Source organism: Eutrigla gurnardus (genome assembly GCF_963514095.1).
Source record: "Eutrigla gurnardus genome assembly, chromosome: 12".
In the NCBI taxonomy this organism is placed as follows: domain Eukaryota; kingdom Metazoa; phylum Chordata; class Actinopteri; order Perciformes; family Triglidae; genus Eutrigla; species Eutrigla gurnardus.
In genome coordinates, this window is record NC_139926.1 from 19,263,091 (window position 1) to 19,282,927 (window position 19,837).

Below are 19,837 nucleotides of genomic sequence, written 5' to 3' on the forward strand. Positions count from 1 at the left end.
ATAATTGTAAATAAAGCAACATGCAGAATATATGAGTGCTGGATTATTTGCTACAGAGGGGTTGTTGCGTGACGTCAAGGCGCAAGTGCTGGGAACCCGGAAACGCAGGAAGCAGGTGGGAGGGGGGGCGTTGCCATCGCTACGGGCGGACATGGATCGTCGGAGAAGCAGCCTGTGAACCAACTAATAACGCGGCTGGCTAGCCCGTCCTGATAACACACATTCGGACAAACATGGGAGGGTCTCAAAGCGTCGACATACCGGGCGGAGGAACCGAAGGCTACCACGTCCTCAGAGTAAGAGCCGTTTTCATGTCCCGGAGGGGGGGTGGGGGGACGCAGCTCGGTTTACTTCCTGTTAACTGCGGCAACGGAGGAAGGGGGCGCTGCTAAGCTAACGTGTTAGCAACATCTAAATATATATATGAATGTGTCCATCAAGTGGCAGTTATTTAATAGCTCATAGCCTCCTGCAGCTAGCCGTTAATATATATGCGTGCATTTTTGCTTTGTGTGCAGCTTTGAGTTCTGTTGTGAGCATTTTATACGTGTATTCGCTTAGCGTTTCATGTTAGCTCGTTTTTAATTAAATGCATACGACGTGGTTCAATGCTATAATAACAGGTGGGGCTACTGACGGTATGCATAACCAATTACGAAGGGCGTGTTCCTTCATTTCTAAACACCTTGATGTTTGTTTTAAAAACTAAAATCCCCTTTTCATATAATTAATTTCCTAATTAATTGTCTTTAAATAGCCTTTTGACCATCATTCAAAACACAGACAAGGGAGTACGTTTAGTATTGAGAGCAGCGTTGTTGTGAGAGAGCAACCCTGACCCCGATTAAGGTCACAAGCTGAAACAATATTCTTTATACTACAGCAGCTGCTTGAACAGCCTAAAACTGTCATGTATTTATTTACCATTATACAACACTGAGCTGCCAAATATTCACATTTGAGAACAAGGAACCTGCTAAATAATGTATAAATTAATGAAATTTGTTAACCCACTGATCCAGTAGTGGAAACTGGTACATGTGCTCACACTGAGTGTATTAAAGGATCGGTTATCAGGCTGTGTCTTGTGTCAGTGGTGCCATTTTAAAAATTCAGTGTTTCCACTGCCAGTCCAATTCAGCCATAACATGCAGCCAGGTAAATGGATCTTAAACATAGGATAAACAGCACTAGTGATTGGTCCGTACTCTGTATTGGCAGGTAGCTTGAGTTGAGGTAATCTGTGTGTCAAATTGTTGGGGACAAATAATGTTTTAACATACATGAATGGATGGTACGGATCATGTGGTGCTCCATCGGGTGTCAGGGAAGAACAAAGATAGCCAAATGCCAAGAAGTGAGATAACCGGTTAAGTCAGGCTTATTTCATGCCAGACATATTTCTGGAACTGGATTCAAGTGACTGGATCCTTGATTTCAGCAGAGAGTGATCCCAGGAAGAAAACTACACAATTGTCTGACATTTGAAACTAATGCAGGTTCTTGTTCCCTCAGGAGATCAATAGTGGCATTGCACTGATGCACTGAACCACTCCAAAGTTGTCACCATGAATATGACACTTAGGTACACCTTTGTAATGATGGGTAGGTAGTCCCCCTTCACCTTGAATGAGGCAGCCTGAATATTTGTTATGTCCTGATAATCACAGTCACTTTGAATCATAAAGTGGGTATATTTTCTTTGAGAGGGGAAAAAACAGTCTGTTAACTTTGTCTGAAAATATATTGATTGACTGATGATAGGAAATTAATGAAATAGACTGTTAACTCCACCAAAATTAATCTGGTCTCCCTTAAAGTAGTTAATATGTTTATATGTTAACACATGCAAAAAAACGAAGTATGTGATTTATCAAATGTCTCTTTGAAATGGCTGGTTTATTTATTCAAGATAATATCACATGATGCAGAAATGGCAGCAGTCAGGCACGTACATTTACACACAGATTTGTTCTTGTCGTCATTCATTGATAAGGCCTTTTGTGAATGAGGTCATGGAGGTTTGTAATTTTTTAAAAGTTGCTCTAGCTGCATCACAGAATGACCGTTTTCATGTTTTCATGACATATATATGTCCTGTATTTTACAGGTGCAAGAGAATTCCCCCGGTCACTGTGCAGGAATGGAGCCATTCTTCGATTTCGTCATTTCCATTTGTGACACTAGACTTGTAAGTTTACTAGAGTCGCGATATGAAAATTTGCAGCAACTCTTGGCGCCGCTTTAAGTGTCGTGACCAATGATTTGCATGTTTTGATCTCTGACAGAACAAGGACAACGACACCCTCAAGGAGCTGCTGAAAATCAACGTGGAGAGGCCCATCAAGATCCTGTTGTACAGTAGCAAGACGCTGGCAGTGAGGGAGACAACCGTCACACCCAGCAACATGTGGGGCGGCCAGGGGCTTCTGGGAGTTAGCATTCGCTTCTGCAGCTTTGAAGGAGCAAATGAAAATGTTTGGCACGTTTTGGTTAGTGTACCCGTCGGATGAGGACATCCTGAAAGCTTGTTTGTTGATGTTTAACCATTCATGAGCTTGGTTGATAAATACTGAATAATGAGCGTCTCTGAATTGGTCAAACATATTTCACATGTATTTCATGCAACTTCATTTTTTTATTTAAAGTAATAGCAATGAAGTGTAAAACATCTAAATGTACTGTGTGTGTTGTCTGAGTCCAGGAAGTGGAACCAAACTCTCCTGCAGCTCTGGCTGGTTTGAGGGCACACGGCGACTACATTGTAGGAGCCGACGCCGCCATGAGCGAGGTGATTGCTTTGCAGATCAGTCCTAAGGCCGACCGAGTGTCGGCAACTAGTTGACCTGCCGTGCATCTCTGCTCTTTCAACAGAGTGAAGATCTGTTCTCCGTGGTGGAAACCAACGAGGGGAAGGAGTTGAAGCTGTATGTTTACAACTTGGATACAGACAACTGCCGCGAGGTGCTCATCACTCCAAACTGTGACTGGGGTGGAGAGGGCAGGTACGACAGTCTGAATTTGACTTCTGAATTATGGTTTGATATTTTCTTCTTCCAGTTAGGAAAATGATGATACTTGTGAAACCCTTTATGAATTCCACGACACCTTTCTACTGGCTCATCCTGCTAAGGCACATAGAGTACAAATAAATAATGTAGCTTTGTTTATTTTCAGTATCGGATTCAGTAGTTTTACCAATATTTTGTATTTGTTATAAACATTTTATTTAACATCTATTTACATACATTTTTTAATTTCCATTTGGTTAAAAAAAAATCATATTTGACCCTGAGACTGAGAAAGTAAAAACAGAAAAATGTTACCTTATCTCAGTTTTAAATCCCATTTTTTGAGTAAATGTTGAATGTTAACTTAAAATGAAAAATAAAGTGAAATATTGCTCTGTTTAAGGACCCAATAGAATTTTTGTGGGGAACGAAACCCGATCTGCACAGGGCTTTAAACTGTAGCATGCTATCACAGCTATTATACCAGATGTTTTCCAAGTCACGGCTTGCCGTTTGGATCCCCCAGAGTGGACGTTTTTAAGGCTTCTGTGGAGTGTTTGGACATTTCTCCTCACAGCGTTTCTGTCTCTTCAGTCTAGGATGTGGGATTGGTTACGGCTACCTGCACAGGATACCTACACTGTCATCTGGAAAGGGCACGAATATCAGTTTCCCTGCACAGACGCCCAGTGAACCAGCTACTCCACCTAAAGATGGATTCACAGAGGTAGCTCGGCAGCTTCACTCGAGAAATATCTGTTTCCAGATGTGAATTTACTGAGATGAAGTTATTTTGGTTACTAGGTTCATCTCTCTGCTGTCATTCCAACCGTTCCAGTTGTTTCTTCTTCTGCTTCGACTGAATTAGAGCCATCTCTTTCTGGCTTGTCAGTCAGTTCTAATCTGACCACTGTCGTGAGCGATCTACAGACAGGTACACTATAATCCTTCCAAATATTCGCCTGAATTGAGGTGAACTATTACTGATAAAGTCAAGTGTATGTGGAAAACTCATCAAGATGTTGCCTAACAACATCAGTATTGTCGAAATGTGTTTCAGGCGCTCCGACGGTCCCGCTGCCCAGCCACGTCGCCTCCTCACAAAGCATTCCCCCGTCTGGCAATCCTGCTGCCCCGTTAACGGGTTAGTAGACGTTAATTTGGGGGATTATAGCATCCCCAGGTTTGGAGCCAAAGCAAATGACTGCAGGCAAACATGCATCACCTGGTAACCTAGCATTGTCTAATATGTTATGTTTAATATTTGTTGGACAGGTTTAATGCCCTTACCTGGAGGTCTTCCACCCTTTCCTCATTTATCAAATCTAAATATCAGATTGCCAGATGTGGGCCCCGCCTTGCCTCCTGGAGTTGGTGGATTACAACATACAGGTAATGTTATGCTCTTTGTTTTCGGAGTTGTCTGTGTTTCTTCATGACTATATTTCATATATATATAAATTAATGTTATGTCATGTTTGTATGTCTGAAACTTTATGTGCTGCTGCTAAAGGAGATTTTAAATCTCCATGAGGTTTTTTCCTGGTTAATAAAAATAAATACTATCACATGTTATAAACATTTGATATGTTTATGACCTAGTATACTTTTTTTGACCTTCTGTATGACATATTTTATTCTACACTTTGACTCTTTATATGACATTTTCATGGCATACTATATTGTTTTATGATTTTGAGATACGATACAATTACTTTTTAATGACATACTAAACTGACAGTGTATTTTTATACTATGACATTTTATGACTGAAATACAGAAGCTATAATGACATACTATACTGACTAATGTATGACAGTGACATAACTTGTGAAATGCTTTTCACTATACCTCGTTTAATGACTTTAACACATACAATTAAAGTATATGAAATGAAATGAAATGAAATGAAACATGCGTTCAGTGTCTATACTATGACTTTTTATGCCTCCGTGCAAGTCAATTCCATTGTTGCAAACATAATCTCAGGAAAACCTGGAGGGAATTCCTTCAAATTTGGCACAAACATCGACTCCCATCTTCCATTGTTGTGCAAAAACCATTCCAAACGCATCAGTGAGCACAGTGACATTTCCCTCAGAGATGTACATGGGCACTGTAGTCTAGTTTGATGTAAGCCCCTATATTGCAAATGTAGATACTCGGCAATCTAAAACCTGCAGTTTAAAGTTGCAACATTTACCCGTTTGACTACAGTTTGCTGAAATGACAGCGCCAGCTGTTGTAGGAAGTTATTTAAAAAACAATTTTAAAATTAGATTTGAGCCTATTTGTTTCAACTGAACATATATATTTAAAAACGACCACAGACAGACTGGGGTTGGTTATGAAACCGTTCATGGGATTTCAGATGACAATAATAGAAATCTCCAGCTCTATCCCCAAAAGGTTTAAATGTTATTTTCTACTGAGACATTGCATTCTTATTTGTGATCCAACAAGGTAGTTAGTAGCCACTTTAACAGTCAGAAATGCAAGGGGGAAAGCCATCACTAAAATGTTGCGAATCTGAAATGTGTTATTGTGCTTTAAGCAACGACTTTGTTGTGCTCCACAGGTCTTCCACCTCTCACCCTGCCAGGTACCGTCCCCTCTCTGCCTGCGTCTGACTTTGTCCTTCCTCCAATCACTGCTAATGCATTTCCTGCAGTCACACTAGACACGAGGTTTCCCTCCTCCACTATCCAAATGAACACTTCACTGACCAGAACCCCCATCCCATCATCAGTTGCCACCTCGGAATCAATAAATATCACAATGACTGCAGGCTCATCTTAGCAGAGAGCACCGTTTAAGGTTGTCAGCTTCCTCTTAATATAGCCGCTCTATTAGCTGCACCACTCAATTGACAAATTGCTCCTACAGAATGTTCCGATCGTTGTACATGCTCCAGTATCTCCAGGATACTTGGACGTTGTGCTGGTCTTCTCACGTGAAGTGTGAATGTGTGTCCAGCAGCAGCCCTGCATCTTTAAAACAGTTTGGAAGGAAACTTACAAGAATCAAGTATTCACTCTTTCACATAACAACTTTTAAAAATATTTTATAACCCAATAGTTATACATGTGTTAACACAAACTATGTGGGCTCTTGGAGCTTGGCTCAAAAACAGTGTAAATAATAATGGAAACAGTTACTTTTAAGTGTGCAAGTCAGTATTGTTGCATCTTTTTTTTTGTGGTCAAACTATCACGGAGACCTTGGAAGGGTCACAATGGGGATTTTCTTTTCCTGAAGTAGCCTACTTGTGTGCTCCCTCACATTATTTTGAACAGTTAGTTTGGACCAGAAAGGACACATAATTGCTCATTGCTACTCGCATAAGGCCAAGCTCCAACAATATACAGCTGCTCTGCCTTTTTATTGCTCGGACGACAGTTGCAGTTGAATCTTGATGCCATGGATATGGCGGCTGTACAGTGACTACGCTTTACTCCTGTTAACCATGCCTTCTCAGTTTAGGTTAAGTCACTTGAATCTAGGGCTGGGCAATTTTCGATTTAATCGATTAATTTGCATTTTTACTTTCCTACGGTTTGTAAAATGGCTGAACCGTAATATATTTAAACAACTGATTAGTTCACATAGGCCTAAACTACTTGGTAATCTCATTTATTTTTATTGTGTTAATAAAGAAAATATGTATTTAAATTTTGCCTTTTTAGTTTGTTTAGAGAAAAACAGAAAACAATTTAGGTTTAAATCTAAAATTGTCCAATAGCTTAAAAAAAAAAAAAAAAATCATTATTTTATTTTTAGGCCACATCTCCCAGCCCTACTTGAATCTATATTGCTTATATCAGATATGTATTGTCATTATAATACACTATAGGAATACAGTTACCTCAATACAAAGCTCAGGCAACACAACCAGGTCACTTCACTGCAAACATACAACCCCTGCACGTAGATAATGTTACACCTATTATGGCCAAATTGAACTAAGGCACAGCCACAGTGAATTGTCTTATCTGTGAGAGAGCTAGGTCAATTAGCTCTGCTAGTGATCTATCCAGCTGCAACGATAGACTTGCACACAGCTGAGGGTGTGCCTGCAAAAGGCATTCACAACCGCTGGTGGTCTACTACATCAGCTCAGCCTCTGAAATGATCAGAGGGGATGTAAAACATGTTGTGAAGTAACAAAAAAAGAATCCCACTGTGACATTTTAGTGGCTCTCTAAACTACTGAAGGTCTTCATGGGAAGGCATGGTACTAACTTATACTACTGGGGATTTTACTTTAGAATAGCAGGTGCTTGCTGCAACAAATTAACATAAAACTTGTGTTTTTTTTTGGTTTTTTTAATAATGTGTAAAGTGAGATATCTTTACCTTGATTAAAATGATGTATTTTCTCTATCTCAGACTCTGCTTTGTATTCTTGTTGTATTCTCATCTCACATGGTTCGTGTTGATCATCCTCCTTACGCCCTGTGACGATGCAGTACTAAACAAAGCCACAGTGTGTCAGTGTAATCTCACAAAAGGGAGACAAATGGTGAAAGATCGCTCCCTAAAACGTACAGTGTATTATCAGGCAAGTATGGATGTTAACTTAGGAATGAACAGACTGATTGTACAGTACTATTCACTGAAAGGAAAACAAATTTCCTGGCATTTATTATTCACTCTGAGCAGAGCTGTACAATTTGTACCCAAAGTGGAACATACAGCCCTTGAAAAAGTAAGAGCAACAAAGCAGCAAAATGAAATACTCCAGGAAACTGCTTTGCATGGGGACATTTTAACTCTTTGTACACATTGCTGCTGCAGTTTAAAATTTGAAAATTCACCTGTACAGCATACACAGTTTCCAATTTATCTGTTAATTAATCTTCCTGCATAGGATTTTATACAGTAATTTTTCTACATTTGGTTACTTTGTGCATTAAACTTAAGTACGCTGCCCCAACCTACATGTTACTAGATGCCACTTGTATGCTAACATTACATTCTCATGGCTAAGTAACTCAAATTAAAGCCTAACATTTGTGGATAAACAAAAACATTTCGCCAAATCAATCATGAATCTTTGTAGTTCTACATAACGATGTCCTCTCCTCACAGTAAATTAACTTAACTAGCAGCTGAATCATTTGCACCCTGGCAGGACCATGTTATTTAATCGAAATGGCCGGCTGCCAAGTCTCCCTTCGGCCCTATAAGGCTTTATCCATCTGCAATATCTTAACAGAGCGCCAGTCACATTTTCTTCAAGGTACGTCGTCAGTTTCAGTGCTTTATCGGACCCTCGAAAGATCCTTTTATCCATGTCCTCTAAAAAACATCCCTCACTGTGCCTCCATTGATCAAGCCCCAGTAAACAAGTAGAAGCCTGGTACAGGTCGGAGGAGGCCAGGTGAGAGCTCCCCACCAGTGTCCTGCTCCTCCTGTTTCAAGCTGTTTCTTCTCCCACAAGCCAGAGCCTCTGAGAAGCCTTGCCGGTGTGGGAGCAACTTGGCCAGTTTGCCTTTTTGTCACAGTACGATGCTGTCAGTATGAGATGATACTGGAAGAGGCAGGTCCTGAGCCAGCAGCATTCATCTGCAGATTTCCAGAGGAGCTTGACCTTCGCATGTGAGGGAGCAGATACGGGTCACATCCCAACTGGTGAACATCGATCCGGTCCTCCTTCCTGTATGCCAGGCATCGCCTTATGAAGGCCTTGGATGAGGTGGAGGAAAAGTGTAAAAAATACTGCAGATCAATCAAGTGTTCCATTTTTTGTTTGTTTGTTGTTAATAGAAGATTCATTTGATATTGGCTGCATCCTGTTTTGATACAAGTTTGCCTACCTTTGCTTCATTACTGGAAACAGGCTTGACAGGGAACTGAACGTCTGTAGCTTTTAGTATGGTGTTCTCCTGCAGGATGTCCTGTTGTGACTGATTGTGGCCAAAAGGCTTTAAAAAAAGAGAGAAGAGCAGCACCAGTTTTAAATTATTATGCAAGAGATTACAGAAACACTCGAGGGTAGACTATTGTGGTTCTTACCTTCCTTCCATACAGACACTGAAAAAAGATAACGCCCACAGACCACACGTCCACCTTATTGGAGATCTTTGGAGGTTCTTTGCCAACCACAAAACATTCAGGAGGCAAGTACCTGACCAGAAGTTTAAAAAAAAGTTTGTTTAGTGGAAAGTAACATTTACTTTTTACTACATTAAATCTATTTAACACGTGAATGTTACATCAATAATCATAATGTGAAACATTAGAGAAATTAGTATTTTTTTATATCAAGATTTTAAACAAAACATGATCAGTTTAAAAAAGTATGATGCAGATAGATTTATCCACCCTACACTGCATACAACAGTTGAATTTGACCCCACCAAGACCAACTCCAAGGTTAAAGTACTGCTTACACGTTAAGAATAAAACACTGAAAAGTACCACTTTGCATAACAAGTACTTTTACTTCTGCTAATTCTTACAAATGTTAACTTTTAATGGAACGCTTACTTATAATGGAGTATTTGTATAGTGTGGTATTGCTACACTGATTTATTTTAGACTATGTGATGTATGTATGAGGGACATGGCTTCTCACCAGTAGGTCCCTGCACCCTGTGATGTCAGGTCCATCCCATCCACGCCATAGTTGTCATCATCCATGATTTTTGACAGACCAAAGTCAGTGATTTTGATTTCCCCGCAGGCTGTGCCATCCACCAACAAAATATTGCCTAAAAATCAAAGTCAACAGAAGATATGGCATATTTTTAACTGGATGACTGCTTCATCCCACTCATGATTTAATGTGGAGTATTTTCTTGACGTGATGAGTCATCCTTTTTTCCAGAAGGGCATTTACCTGGCTTAAGGTCATAATGGATGATGGGTGGTTTGATGTCATTCAGGTATCTTAATGCATTCACAATCTGCATGACTATAGACCGTCCCTCCTTCTCAGACATTAGCTTATGCTGTTTCAAGTAGAAATCCAAGTCGTTGCCTTCACAGTACTCCATGACAGTGCAAAACCTATAAAAAAGGGAAGAATTAAGGCCCCTACATCTCACAGAAACCACCTGAAAAGTGCTGGAAATGCATGAACAATGAATCAAGGGCACTACTAACGTGTCTGTGTCCAGTGAGAAGTAGTCGTAAAGTTTCACAATTCGGGGGTGGTCCAGCTCCTTGTGAATTCTGTACTCTCGACATGCATGCCTGTGGAGAGGAAGGGAATTATGTTATTAGCAACCAAAGCATGAAGATGCTGTATTCTGCACCAACAGCCCGGCATTGGGGCTTATGGAGAGGAATAACAATATACTGCAAGTAGAAGACATCAAAACAGCTTGTCTGAGTGCGTCACAACATTTGAAACATTAATTACAGTATCCCGCAGGTGAGGTCACATATTTCCACATGGGCCGACATACTTGTGATAGTTCTCCTTTTTCTCTTCTCTCCAGTTCTTGTTAAGCTGGTGGATTTTCACAGCAGCATATCGTTGCTCAATCAAGTCAAAAGCCTGCACAACAAATGCACAAATGTTGGCTTATACTTCAAAAGGCGACACCCGCTAAGAGTATTATTTCGCTTCGGCGCTTAAGACGTTTAAAGACTTACCTTGTAAACTTCACTGAAGCCCCCTCTTCCTAGAAGGTGTAGGAGCAGATATCGTTCATTCAACGTGGGATGGTCTTTAAATCTTTGGATGGAAAAGAACATTATCAACATCTTCAGCATTAGCGTTGCTGATGACCAGTGAGGGAAAAGACAAGAAAGCTTCATCCAGTGGGAACTTAATATCAACTCTATGGACGAGGATATTGCCCTTACATCGTGTTCCAATGTCAATGCAGTAAGTGAAAAAAAAAAATATTCAGACTCACTGTGAGCTGTCTTCATTATTTATTCTCTTCAGCTCCCGAATGTGAAGGTTGCGCACTCTCTCCAGACGCTCCAGCTCCGCCTGGATCTCAGCTTCTTCCTATAAATGATTCAAGCACAAAAACACACAAATGCACAGAAGCAACTTCAGAACTCATGGAAAGGAGCTCATCAAAACCCACTTGTACACAGCTGCCTAGTTCTGCGTTAAATATTTAACAGTCGGCTTAGTATGAAGCCTGTGATGCTTATTCATCAGGAAAACAATGGATGCATTGACAAACTACAGGCTTTGCTACATCCTTGGGCCGATTCACACAAAAGGAACAGTAGTTCAGGACAATCGGGCTTAAAATGTTCAATTATCTTCACATTAAAACCACAGTACAGTACAGTACAGAAACAGGAAAAAGTCAGAATTGGGCAAACCTTTTTGAGATGTCCAAGTCGCAGTTTGAAGATCTCTTCCTGTTCATGGTACTCTGCTAGTGTCAGCCTTTCCAGGATGAGAGGGATAAAAGAGAAACAAATAATTTGCTTTTTTCAACAGCATCTGTGTTTACCTAGATTACTACATCCAGCTCTGTTCACTGTCAATGTGCTCAGACTATGCAAAATAATCAAGCCAAAACTACACTGGTTTATATGCACAGCATTTGCCTGGGGAATGGCTCGTCTGATATCTGTGATTTCCACGGGGCCTGCACTTACAGCTGAGGTAGGCTGGGTTTTAGAAAGGGATCGCTTTCTGCTCCATTCACTGCCTTGGTTTTGCGTTGCTTTGGCTCAGAGTTTGTGGTTGGTGCTTGTGAGTTGCTGGAGGATGGAGGTTTCCTCTTAGCTAGAAGTTTCCTCTGTCTCTCGATGTCCTCCCTCTGTTGGTTTATCCACTCTTGTTGTCTGCAGATGGAAAGCAGTTCTCTTTGTTAGACCAGATTTGGTACCATTTCCATACCCAGGTTCCATGTTGCCAAACCCTAAACTACTACATATCTAGAAAGAAAATGGGCACTGAAAGCCTCTTACTTCACAAGGTTTTGGAAGGCATAGCCATCAGTCCACTGTTCTGTGAACGACGCTCCATGTCTCACTGTAGTGAAATGGCCTAAACGAAGTCTATCCTGCATGCTTTTCTCCCGACAGGCCTGCTTCTCCTGGGTGCTCTGAAGAATAATGCACAATATAGGTTTGCAACACATACTTTTTTTTTTTGTCGAGTCTTCATAAAAGTTTAAGAAAAACCAATATATTTACCTTTTCTATGAGCAACTTCTTGCTCATGGTGATGCATTTATTCAAGCGTTCCTTATACTTTTCAAGTAATTTCTGTTGTTCATCTATCTGTCTCCTGAGATCACAGTTTGCCTGTGAAGCAGAAAATACAAAATAAATCAGCAGCTGCAGAAATTCTATTATCCTCACAATCCACCAATTATTTAAAATCTTTAAAAAAAAAATGTTTTTAATGTTGACAAACAAAACAAATGAAGGTATGTTCCATTACCAAACATTGTCCTATTGGTTTTGCATTTAAGTCACATCACAGCCCAGTCAAGCCTTTCTGCCAGGTAGTTAACAGACCAGGACTTTCTCCTTACCCGTAGCAAATCGTCTATTCTCCCCTCCTTCTTCTCGAGGTCAAGATTCTTAGTGCTTTCAAGGGCAGCCAACTTCAACACTGTGAGGTCAGTCTAGAGGAGAACACAACAGAGAAGAGAACAGAAATGTAAATGGCATTACGAGACCTAGCGATGTCCAGACCACCTACAATCATCTCCCTCACCTGAACAAATTTGACTGCTAGTTGCTTTGGATGTGTCATGTGGTCCCCAAAAGACAGACTAGTAGGAGATGAGCTATTTTGTCTAACCTGCAACAGACAAGAGAGCACTTCTTTTATGACAGGACGACACCAAACGCAGCAGCAAAGGAGATTTTGAGTTTGAGTTTTGACGCTACTTACAGCAATACCCTGAGCAGAGTGGGAATGTGAATTCTGGGGCGAACGGATCACTGGTGGGAGACCTCTCACAGGACTGGACCCGTTTCCTCCCTGGAACTACAAGGTTAATAGAGGAAAGGTGGCATCACTGCCAAACATTTGATAACAGTAGACCCACTAGTGGCTCCTTTCTTTTACAGTACTGTTAGAAACAGGATATGGATTGTGCCTCAGTGGGTGAAAGACTTATATTGCCCCCATTATTTGCTCAAGACTTCCTTAAAATATATGAAAACTGACATGAAACTGAAAACTTACATCAAAATAATCACTTATTTTGGGTCCTCGCGCAATTGATTTCCCTGTGAAGGAAAAGGAGGAGAATAAATTGTGTTTTAAAATTTAAATATTTAAAAGATATATATTTAAAGATAATAAACCAAGCAACACCTTTGATGTAACCAGTTTAACACAAAGACTCTCACCTTGGCTGCTCTCTGATTGGATCTCAGGTTTCCTTTTTCTGCCTCTGGGTGTTTCTGACTGTTTCTTCTCTGGAGTCTGAGAGAGAAAGGTAATTACTACATCAAAAGTCTGTTTTGACCATAAGACCACAGATGGGGACAGTTTAAAACAAACCCAAATTAGGCTTGGGTGGTATTATAGTATGCCAGGGTATTTACAAATAAATACAGATGCTTGCCCCCAGAGTTAATCTCTATAATGAAACAGGCAAATGAGCTCAGAAAGATGGCAAATTGATGTGACATGCAAGAGGCACTTACTTTTTACTTTGCCCCTGCATCTAGTTTTAATATTTTGTGTTGTAAAAGTCTTATTTTCTGTTGGCTTTGCTGAAGTTTATTGCCACCTTTTGATCAGGTTACAGGTGCAGCCAGAGATCAGCTGATATTCGTTAATAGTTTGACCTGTGACTTGTCTTAAGGCTGATCAGAAGATGTATTGACATAAATCATAATTCAGCCCAGTGATGTGTTGGTGCTCGGTACCATTGGTACCTACAGTATGTGGTTGAGAGACAAGTAGGGAGGTAATATTTACATTATCAGTAACATTATAGCTCTGAGTGTACCAGTGCAGTGTTATGGTGTGCTGGAGTTTAAGGTGGCCACTTCACCCCCACATATACCACACACCCTGTGAAATGAAAAATCAGTAAAACCTAATCCAAAATGTTTATTTCGTATCACGCTGACAATAAACTGAGAAAGCATTAAACATTTATTCCAACATTGACTTAAATGACTCACTGAAACAAAAGTGCTGTTGCAAATTACCATGACAGATTTTAGCCAAAACAAAACAGATTTTACTTTGACTTTGGTATTTGCTCTCTTTTCAGTTTGATATCAGTTCTGTCCCGTCTGTATGCTAAACACTGTGGTGAAAGATAGAAACAACAGCGGCCCTTATCAGATTTGATCATAGACCTACCGAATATGCAGGAGAACTGCCTCTTTTCACATCTGACCCCTATCAAGTGAGAGAGACATGATTTTTAGGCAAATATAATAAAAAAGGAGCAAAAACGATTTTGTAAGATATTCATCATCAGTACTTTTTTTTTTTTTTTATATATATAGAATGAATCAAGAAAGAAGTCCACATGTATTCTTAAGGGATGAAATCTGTCACTATCATGGAGTGCCCTCATAACCATACTTAATCACAAGGTCTACCATTTCCCTCACTTTACAACCACGAAATCCAACCAAAGCCCAAGTGAACAGGTGCTAGTCTGCCTGAGTCGTCCCTTGTGCCTCATTAGGAACACTGACTAAAGGGAATGCTGAGCAACAGCATTTTCATGCGTTTGTAAAAATAGCAGGGTGAAAATGTTAATTCAGCTGGTTAAAATGTTAGATTAAAAATGGTGGTTGGGGAATATTTTTCTTCATGCTAGAACTGAGATTCTTCCAAGATTCTGAAATCAATTCAACTTAAAAAAAAGAACAGATACTGTAATCCTAAAAACTGGGGTTATCACATATTTTGCTTTTGTGGCTTGTACTGTGAACATAGCATTAGTGTACCTCTGACTCCTTGTCGCTTGACGATCCCAGGCTTCCAAAACTGTGATTTGAACATTCATTATTGGTCAATCCCTGGAAGAAAAAAGAGATGTGGACACTTAAAACTGAATTTTGATCAATAATGTACAAACACTGAAACAGCTAAATGGTCACTCACTTTGTTCCCCCCACTTGTGCTGCCAGTGCTGCCCCCTGTGCTGCCACCAACCCCGCCCATAAAGCGTGCCTCCAGCAGCTCCTGTCTCCGAGGGTCCAGGCTGTGCAGCTCCTCCATGGTGCCTGGGAGGATTAGCAACAGTTCACTTTTTATAGCAGATATTCAAGAATCAGCTGAAACAATGCACCCACTCAAGAGCAGATGGCACAGCAGCAATCAGCTTGGGAGCAGAATTATGATAAAAGGCGACTAATTTAGTTACATAGACAATCTTAAACTCTCTTAGATGATAATATTTGAGTCAAGACCTGTGTAGCACTGAGGAGATCCACTCGGAGCAGCTTAATAGCGCACAAAAAAAACAAAGTCGCCAAAATAATTTCTGAAAACTCAAAATGCAGACTGCAGGGTGGAAATCAAGAAGTAACAGGCATCTCTGCACCACAAACACTATTATCTCGAGAGTCCAGGAGCAGCGTTTCAACTGCTAGGCACTGATGAATACTGTGCTCCTGTGGGACTGTTACGTGAGCCTTCCTGAGCTTTAGTGTTGCTGCTGACTAAGAGGGCTCTGCCCACTAAACCTGCGCTTTAATGAGACAACCATTTTGAATCTACAAAAGGCATCAATTTAAATGGAGGAGAACATAACACATTCAATAATTCTTCTCTATAACCACAGCAGCTGGGAATACAGCAAACTTGTGGTCAAACAAGGATTAGTCAGATGGTGCATGTGCACCAAATAAAGACAAACATGTTAACCCTTAACATCCATATAAAGCACCACTATATCAACTACGACAGCAGCATATGGAGACAAGTCTTCACCTCCAAAAAATACTATATGTGACGTAAGCTAATCATGGAGGAGAGGGAGGACATAGTCAGCAACAGCGCTCCAGGGAACCGACACAGAAATGACTGATAATAGGAGAAAAGAACAAAAATCCCTTAGATGGAAGAAAACAATAACCGTAACCAGAATGTAGTTAGTAGAGCTGAAACTATTAATCGATTCATCAAGCAACAGAAAAATAATTGGCAATTATTTCGATAATCAATCAATCGTTTCAATAATTATTCAAGCAGAAATGGTGAAACCCTACCAATATTCTTTATAGATTCTAGCTTTTCAAATGAGAGGATGCTGCTTTTCTTCATCATACATCATTGTAAACAATTACCTATTGATTGACAGAATAATTGAAGAATGAAAATAATCGGTAATTGCAGACCTACTGAATATCCAATATATTTACAATGTATTTATTATAAAATCCCATACTTAACAAACGCACTAAATAAGTATTAGTTGAAGAAAGTAAAATACAACTTTTGTTTACTGTCAACTTCTTTGTTGACAAATGCAAATGATTAATTAAACGAAACACACATACAGGTTGCAGTGTCCCGACAAAAATCAAGCCTTAGCAAGAATAGCTAAAGAAAAAGCTATTGATTATATCCTCTAAAACCAATATGATGTCTTCTAAACTGGTTGGAGGCCCCAGGGAAGACCCAGAACACGCTTATAAGATTATATATCTAATCTAGAATGGAAATACCTCAGGGTCCCACAGAAAGAGCTGAAAAAACTTGCTTGGGAGAGGGATGTCTGGAATATTCTGCTTAGCCTGCTGCAATGCGACCTGGCCCCATATACAAGTACCAGAAAATGGATGGATAGGAGGTCTGCGATTAAGTTATACATTCGAATGCAGCAGCTGGCAAGCAGGCCCATTTACGTATACAATATGAAGCAACTAAAGAAATGTGTCGTAACAGGTAAAATGTAGTTCACACACTAAATAATACTGACTTTCAACGCTTCTCCAGATCAGAATATGGTCAAGTAGGTGTAAAAAAAACAAAAAAGAAAAGAAAAAGTACAAGATGGCTCATGAAATTTCATCAAATAATCTGTCAAACTGTTCAGGATGTACCCTGGATAAACAGTTACAGAAAAGAACTGTGTGTTATAATTATTATCTGTGTGTATGTCTATGTAAGTTGTAACTGGACATAAAATAATGATGTGGTTTACTGAAAGATGTTTTCCTTGATGGCCAAACATAATTGTTTATCACAACCCTCTGGTCATTATCTCTACTACACATTAACAACGTATTACAGAAGGGGTGATTACATTTTCAGGAGTTTGACAATGTATACTAACTTTTGCCAACAAACTTTGCCCTGATAATCACAAACACTACTCTCCCGTCCTTGGAATTAATATGGATAAATCTTAGTTAGAATCAGGTAACGGGGTCCATTCCTCTTTCTAAAGGATCTCAGACACAAAGTATACTTGTCACATTTCCGTGACGCTTCGGTGGTTTCTAATCAAATTTGCTGAAAAATGCATCTACCGCAAGCATCAGTCTAAAACAACTACCGGGAACGAGCAAGACTATTTTGCAATGAGCAAACACAGCAGGGCTAAATTTCCACCCCTGTAATCCCCAAGACATACAGCAAAAAATCCTCTCACTTAATTTGCAACTATTCAAATATATAGCACAATTTTCACCTTTCACCTCAATACGATCCTGACTGGCAAGAATCAGTCATGTAACGAGTCAGCACTGCAATATCTATGACAAGCGTTTCAAACTACCCTGCTATTATAATATGAAGGTGTCGTGGCTGCTTTTCAGGAGAATCTTGGTCTAGCAAAGTACGCACCATTAAAAATATCTCACTCTTTGCCCCAAAATGGTTGTCGGTTTCATATCATAACTACAAATCAGCTGCGTGGTTTTCCTCAAGGATTTCCCTTTGTCTCAAGCATGAAGGCCTCAATGCATAAGCATTATCTATATCCCAGCCCCTGCAGGAACATGTGGTTGAACCCTTACAAGTCTTGCTATGTGTGGATGTCATTTTAACTGTGCTGCTGAGCAGTGACCACCTGTTTATGGCAGACACTTGGTAAGTCTTAAAAAAAAAAAAAAAAATCTGTGGCATACAGTGGAGTTGGATTACTTCCACCTAGGTTCACTGCATGGCAATTTAAGCAACATTGTGACAATCGTCTCCCAATTTTACACATTTACCTGTGTCAAACTGACGTAGGCAGCCATCCATTGATTAATGCATATAACACTAATAATACAGAGGAAATTAGAAGGTATCTCATTGCCTGAAACTGAGATAATGTACAATATCCAGTGGTAACTATGAAGGGTGCAAGAAGTGGGGATTAACATAAGTGACAACCACATTGGGGTCACCAAAGATGACCAGATAGTGTGTGGGTTACCATGATGAACAGGCTGTATCTCATGGGTGTCCCACCCTCATTTTGTGTATCTAGCGTTACATGACGGTATTTACTCTCCATTAGCAATACTAACAAAAAGGTCAAACCAGGCTCCCTACCGGCCAACACGGAGGCATCTACAGCAAAGGGCCACCGGCGTTTACACATAACGTTGCACACAAGCTCGTCGACCGACATGAGACCACTTCTCTACCGTTAAGACGACGATGGACGTCAGTTAGTTAACGTGTGTAGACCACAGTTGTGGGTTGAAACACCACAGTCTAACGTTGCACACAAAGGGGTTGCTAACAAGAGCAACGTACATCGAACTTATCTGGTGGTTCAACGTTAGCAATCACCAACAAACAAAACAGAAAAATGCTTCTCTTCGTGCATTTAACGTTACTGATCCATTTTCCTTCCACATCCATCTGTAACTTCACTAACGTTGGTGTTTGTTCGTATAACTGCAGCGTGCTTAACGAAGGATGCACCGACTACAGCGGTCAACCGTCCTGTGTTGCTCTCGTTAAAAAACAGTTTTTTTAAATCGCCATTATGCACCCATTTGTCTTTAGGTTACTGCCCTGGCCTGAGCACAGAATGACGGTCTCTGTGTCTTCAGTGCTACTAGCTAGCCAAACAGGCTCAATTGACTTTGGAAGCTGACGCGTTAGTGTAACGTTAGCTAGCAAGCTGGTTTCGCCACCAAGATTTTTGCTCGGTCGTTTTAATTAAATTCCCCTTCGCCCTGAACAAAATCACCAAAACGAGCAAGTAGAAAATACATGTACGTCTCAGTACGTTTGACGATACCTTCCTGGGCCTTCACCACTGCCGTGGTATCTTGCTGAAAACACAGTCCGTGTTGGGGACGTGGAGAGCTGGGACCAAAGATGGCGTCCCCTCCAAACTTCCACTACTTTGGACACTCATCAAGCTACTTTTCGTGTTGATAGCGCAACACACACGGCTCAGTCTTCCACGCGGGCTGTCAAATTAACCGCCCGACACGCCGCACTTCTTTTTTACATGGGTGCGGTGACTGCCACTGAGGGAAAAGTGTCAAATTATTATCTGTTTTTTAGGGCACAAACCTCTTCACACCTCAGCAGTGCGTCCTAGCTCCGGGGCCACCTCTCCGTCTTCAAGTGGTTGCCTATGAAACGTCATGCATCGTGTGCAAAATGTTTTATCGCGAGGGCGATGCATTTTTCCCTCAACGTCCATGACAACATGAAGGGGGGGGGCAGACATAAAGACAACTATCTATATATGTATATGTATATATATATACACACACACAGACACATACATATATATATAACTACTAATATCACATTTTAGGTAAAAGTTGTAGACTCATGGAAAAATATCTCCCCCGCGACCCTGAATACAGGATAAGTAGTAGACGATGGATGGATATCAAAAGGTCATGGGAGCCAGTTTCAGCCAAGAAAAGCAGTCCACGTTATGACTTGCTTTAACAAAATTCTGATTTAATAAATAAAAACTACATGTTACACTGTCTAT

The 19,837-nt window shown here is 40.4% G+C and overlaps 2 protein-coding genes across 2 annotated transcripts; one reads left to right on the forward strand and one right to left on the reverse strand.

The window, feature by feature from the left end:
- The first annotated feature begins 123 nt into the window (after positions 1-123).
- Positions 124-7,394, forward strand: LOC311022052 (Golgi reassembly-stacking protein 2-like). Its single transcript, XM_084023065.1, has 10 exons — positions 124-296; positions 2,111-2,191; positions 2,289-2,492; positions 2,705-2,791; positions 2,875-3,005; positions 3,606-3,738; positions 3,816-3,945; positions 4,072-4,155; positions 4,287-4,403; positions 5,590-7,394. The coding sequence occupies exons 1-10, from the start codon at positions 234-236 to the stop codon at positions 5,808-5,810; spliced, it is 1,251 nt and encodes a 416-aa protein (XP_083879191.1). The 5' UTR covers positions 124-233; the 3' UTR covers positions 5,811-7,394.
- Positions 7,395-7,622: 228 nt separating this feature from the next.
- On the reverse strand, positions 7,623-19,375 carry tlk1a (tousled-like kinase 1a). Its single transcript, XM_084023063.1, is given in 24 exon segments — positions 7,623-8,699; positions 8,831-8,938; positions 9,030-9,141; positions 9,592-9,727; positions 9,856-10,025; positions 10,122-10,211; positions 10,427-10,518; positions 10,617-10,698; positions 10,883-10,980; positions 11,310-11,376; positions 11,592-11,780; positions 11,907-12,043; positions 12,135-12,245; positions 12,479-12,571; positions 12,664-12,750; positions 12,844-12,939; positions 13,141-13,184; positions 13,308-13,383; positions 14,278-14,316; positions 14,877-14,948; positions 15,034-15,155; positions 19,121-19,160; positions 19,162-19,197; positions 19,199-19,375. Coding segments are annotated over 24 exon segments (2,310 nt in total). The 5' UTR covers positions 19,241-19,375; the 3' UTR covers positions 7,623-8,528.
- Between the last annotated feature and the right edge of the window lie 462 nt (positions 19,376-19,837).

Excerpts from the sequence above, each read along its gene's own strand:
- LOC311022052 (XM_084023065.1), top strand. The coding sequence starts at position 234 with ATGGGAGGGTCTCAAAGCGTCGACATACCGGGCGGAGGAACCGAAGGC. Across the intron at positions 297-2,110 it reads AAGGCTACCACGTCCTCAGA|GTGCAAGAGAATTCCCCCGG; the intron begins GTAAGAGCCGTT and ends TGTATTTTACAG. Across the intron at positions 3,946-4,071 it reads CGTGAGCGATCTACAGACAG|GCGCTCCGACGGTCCCGCTG; the intron begins GTACACTATAAT and ends AATGTGTTTCAG.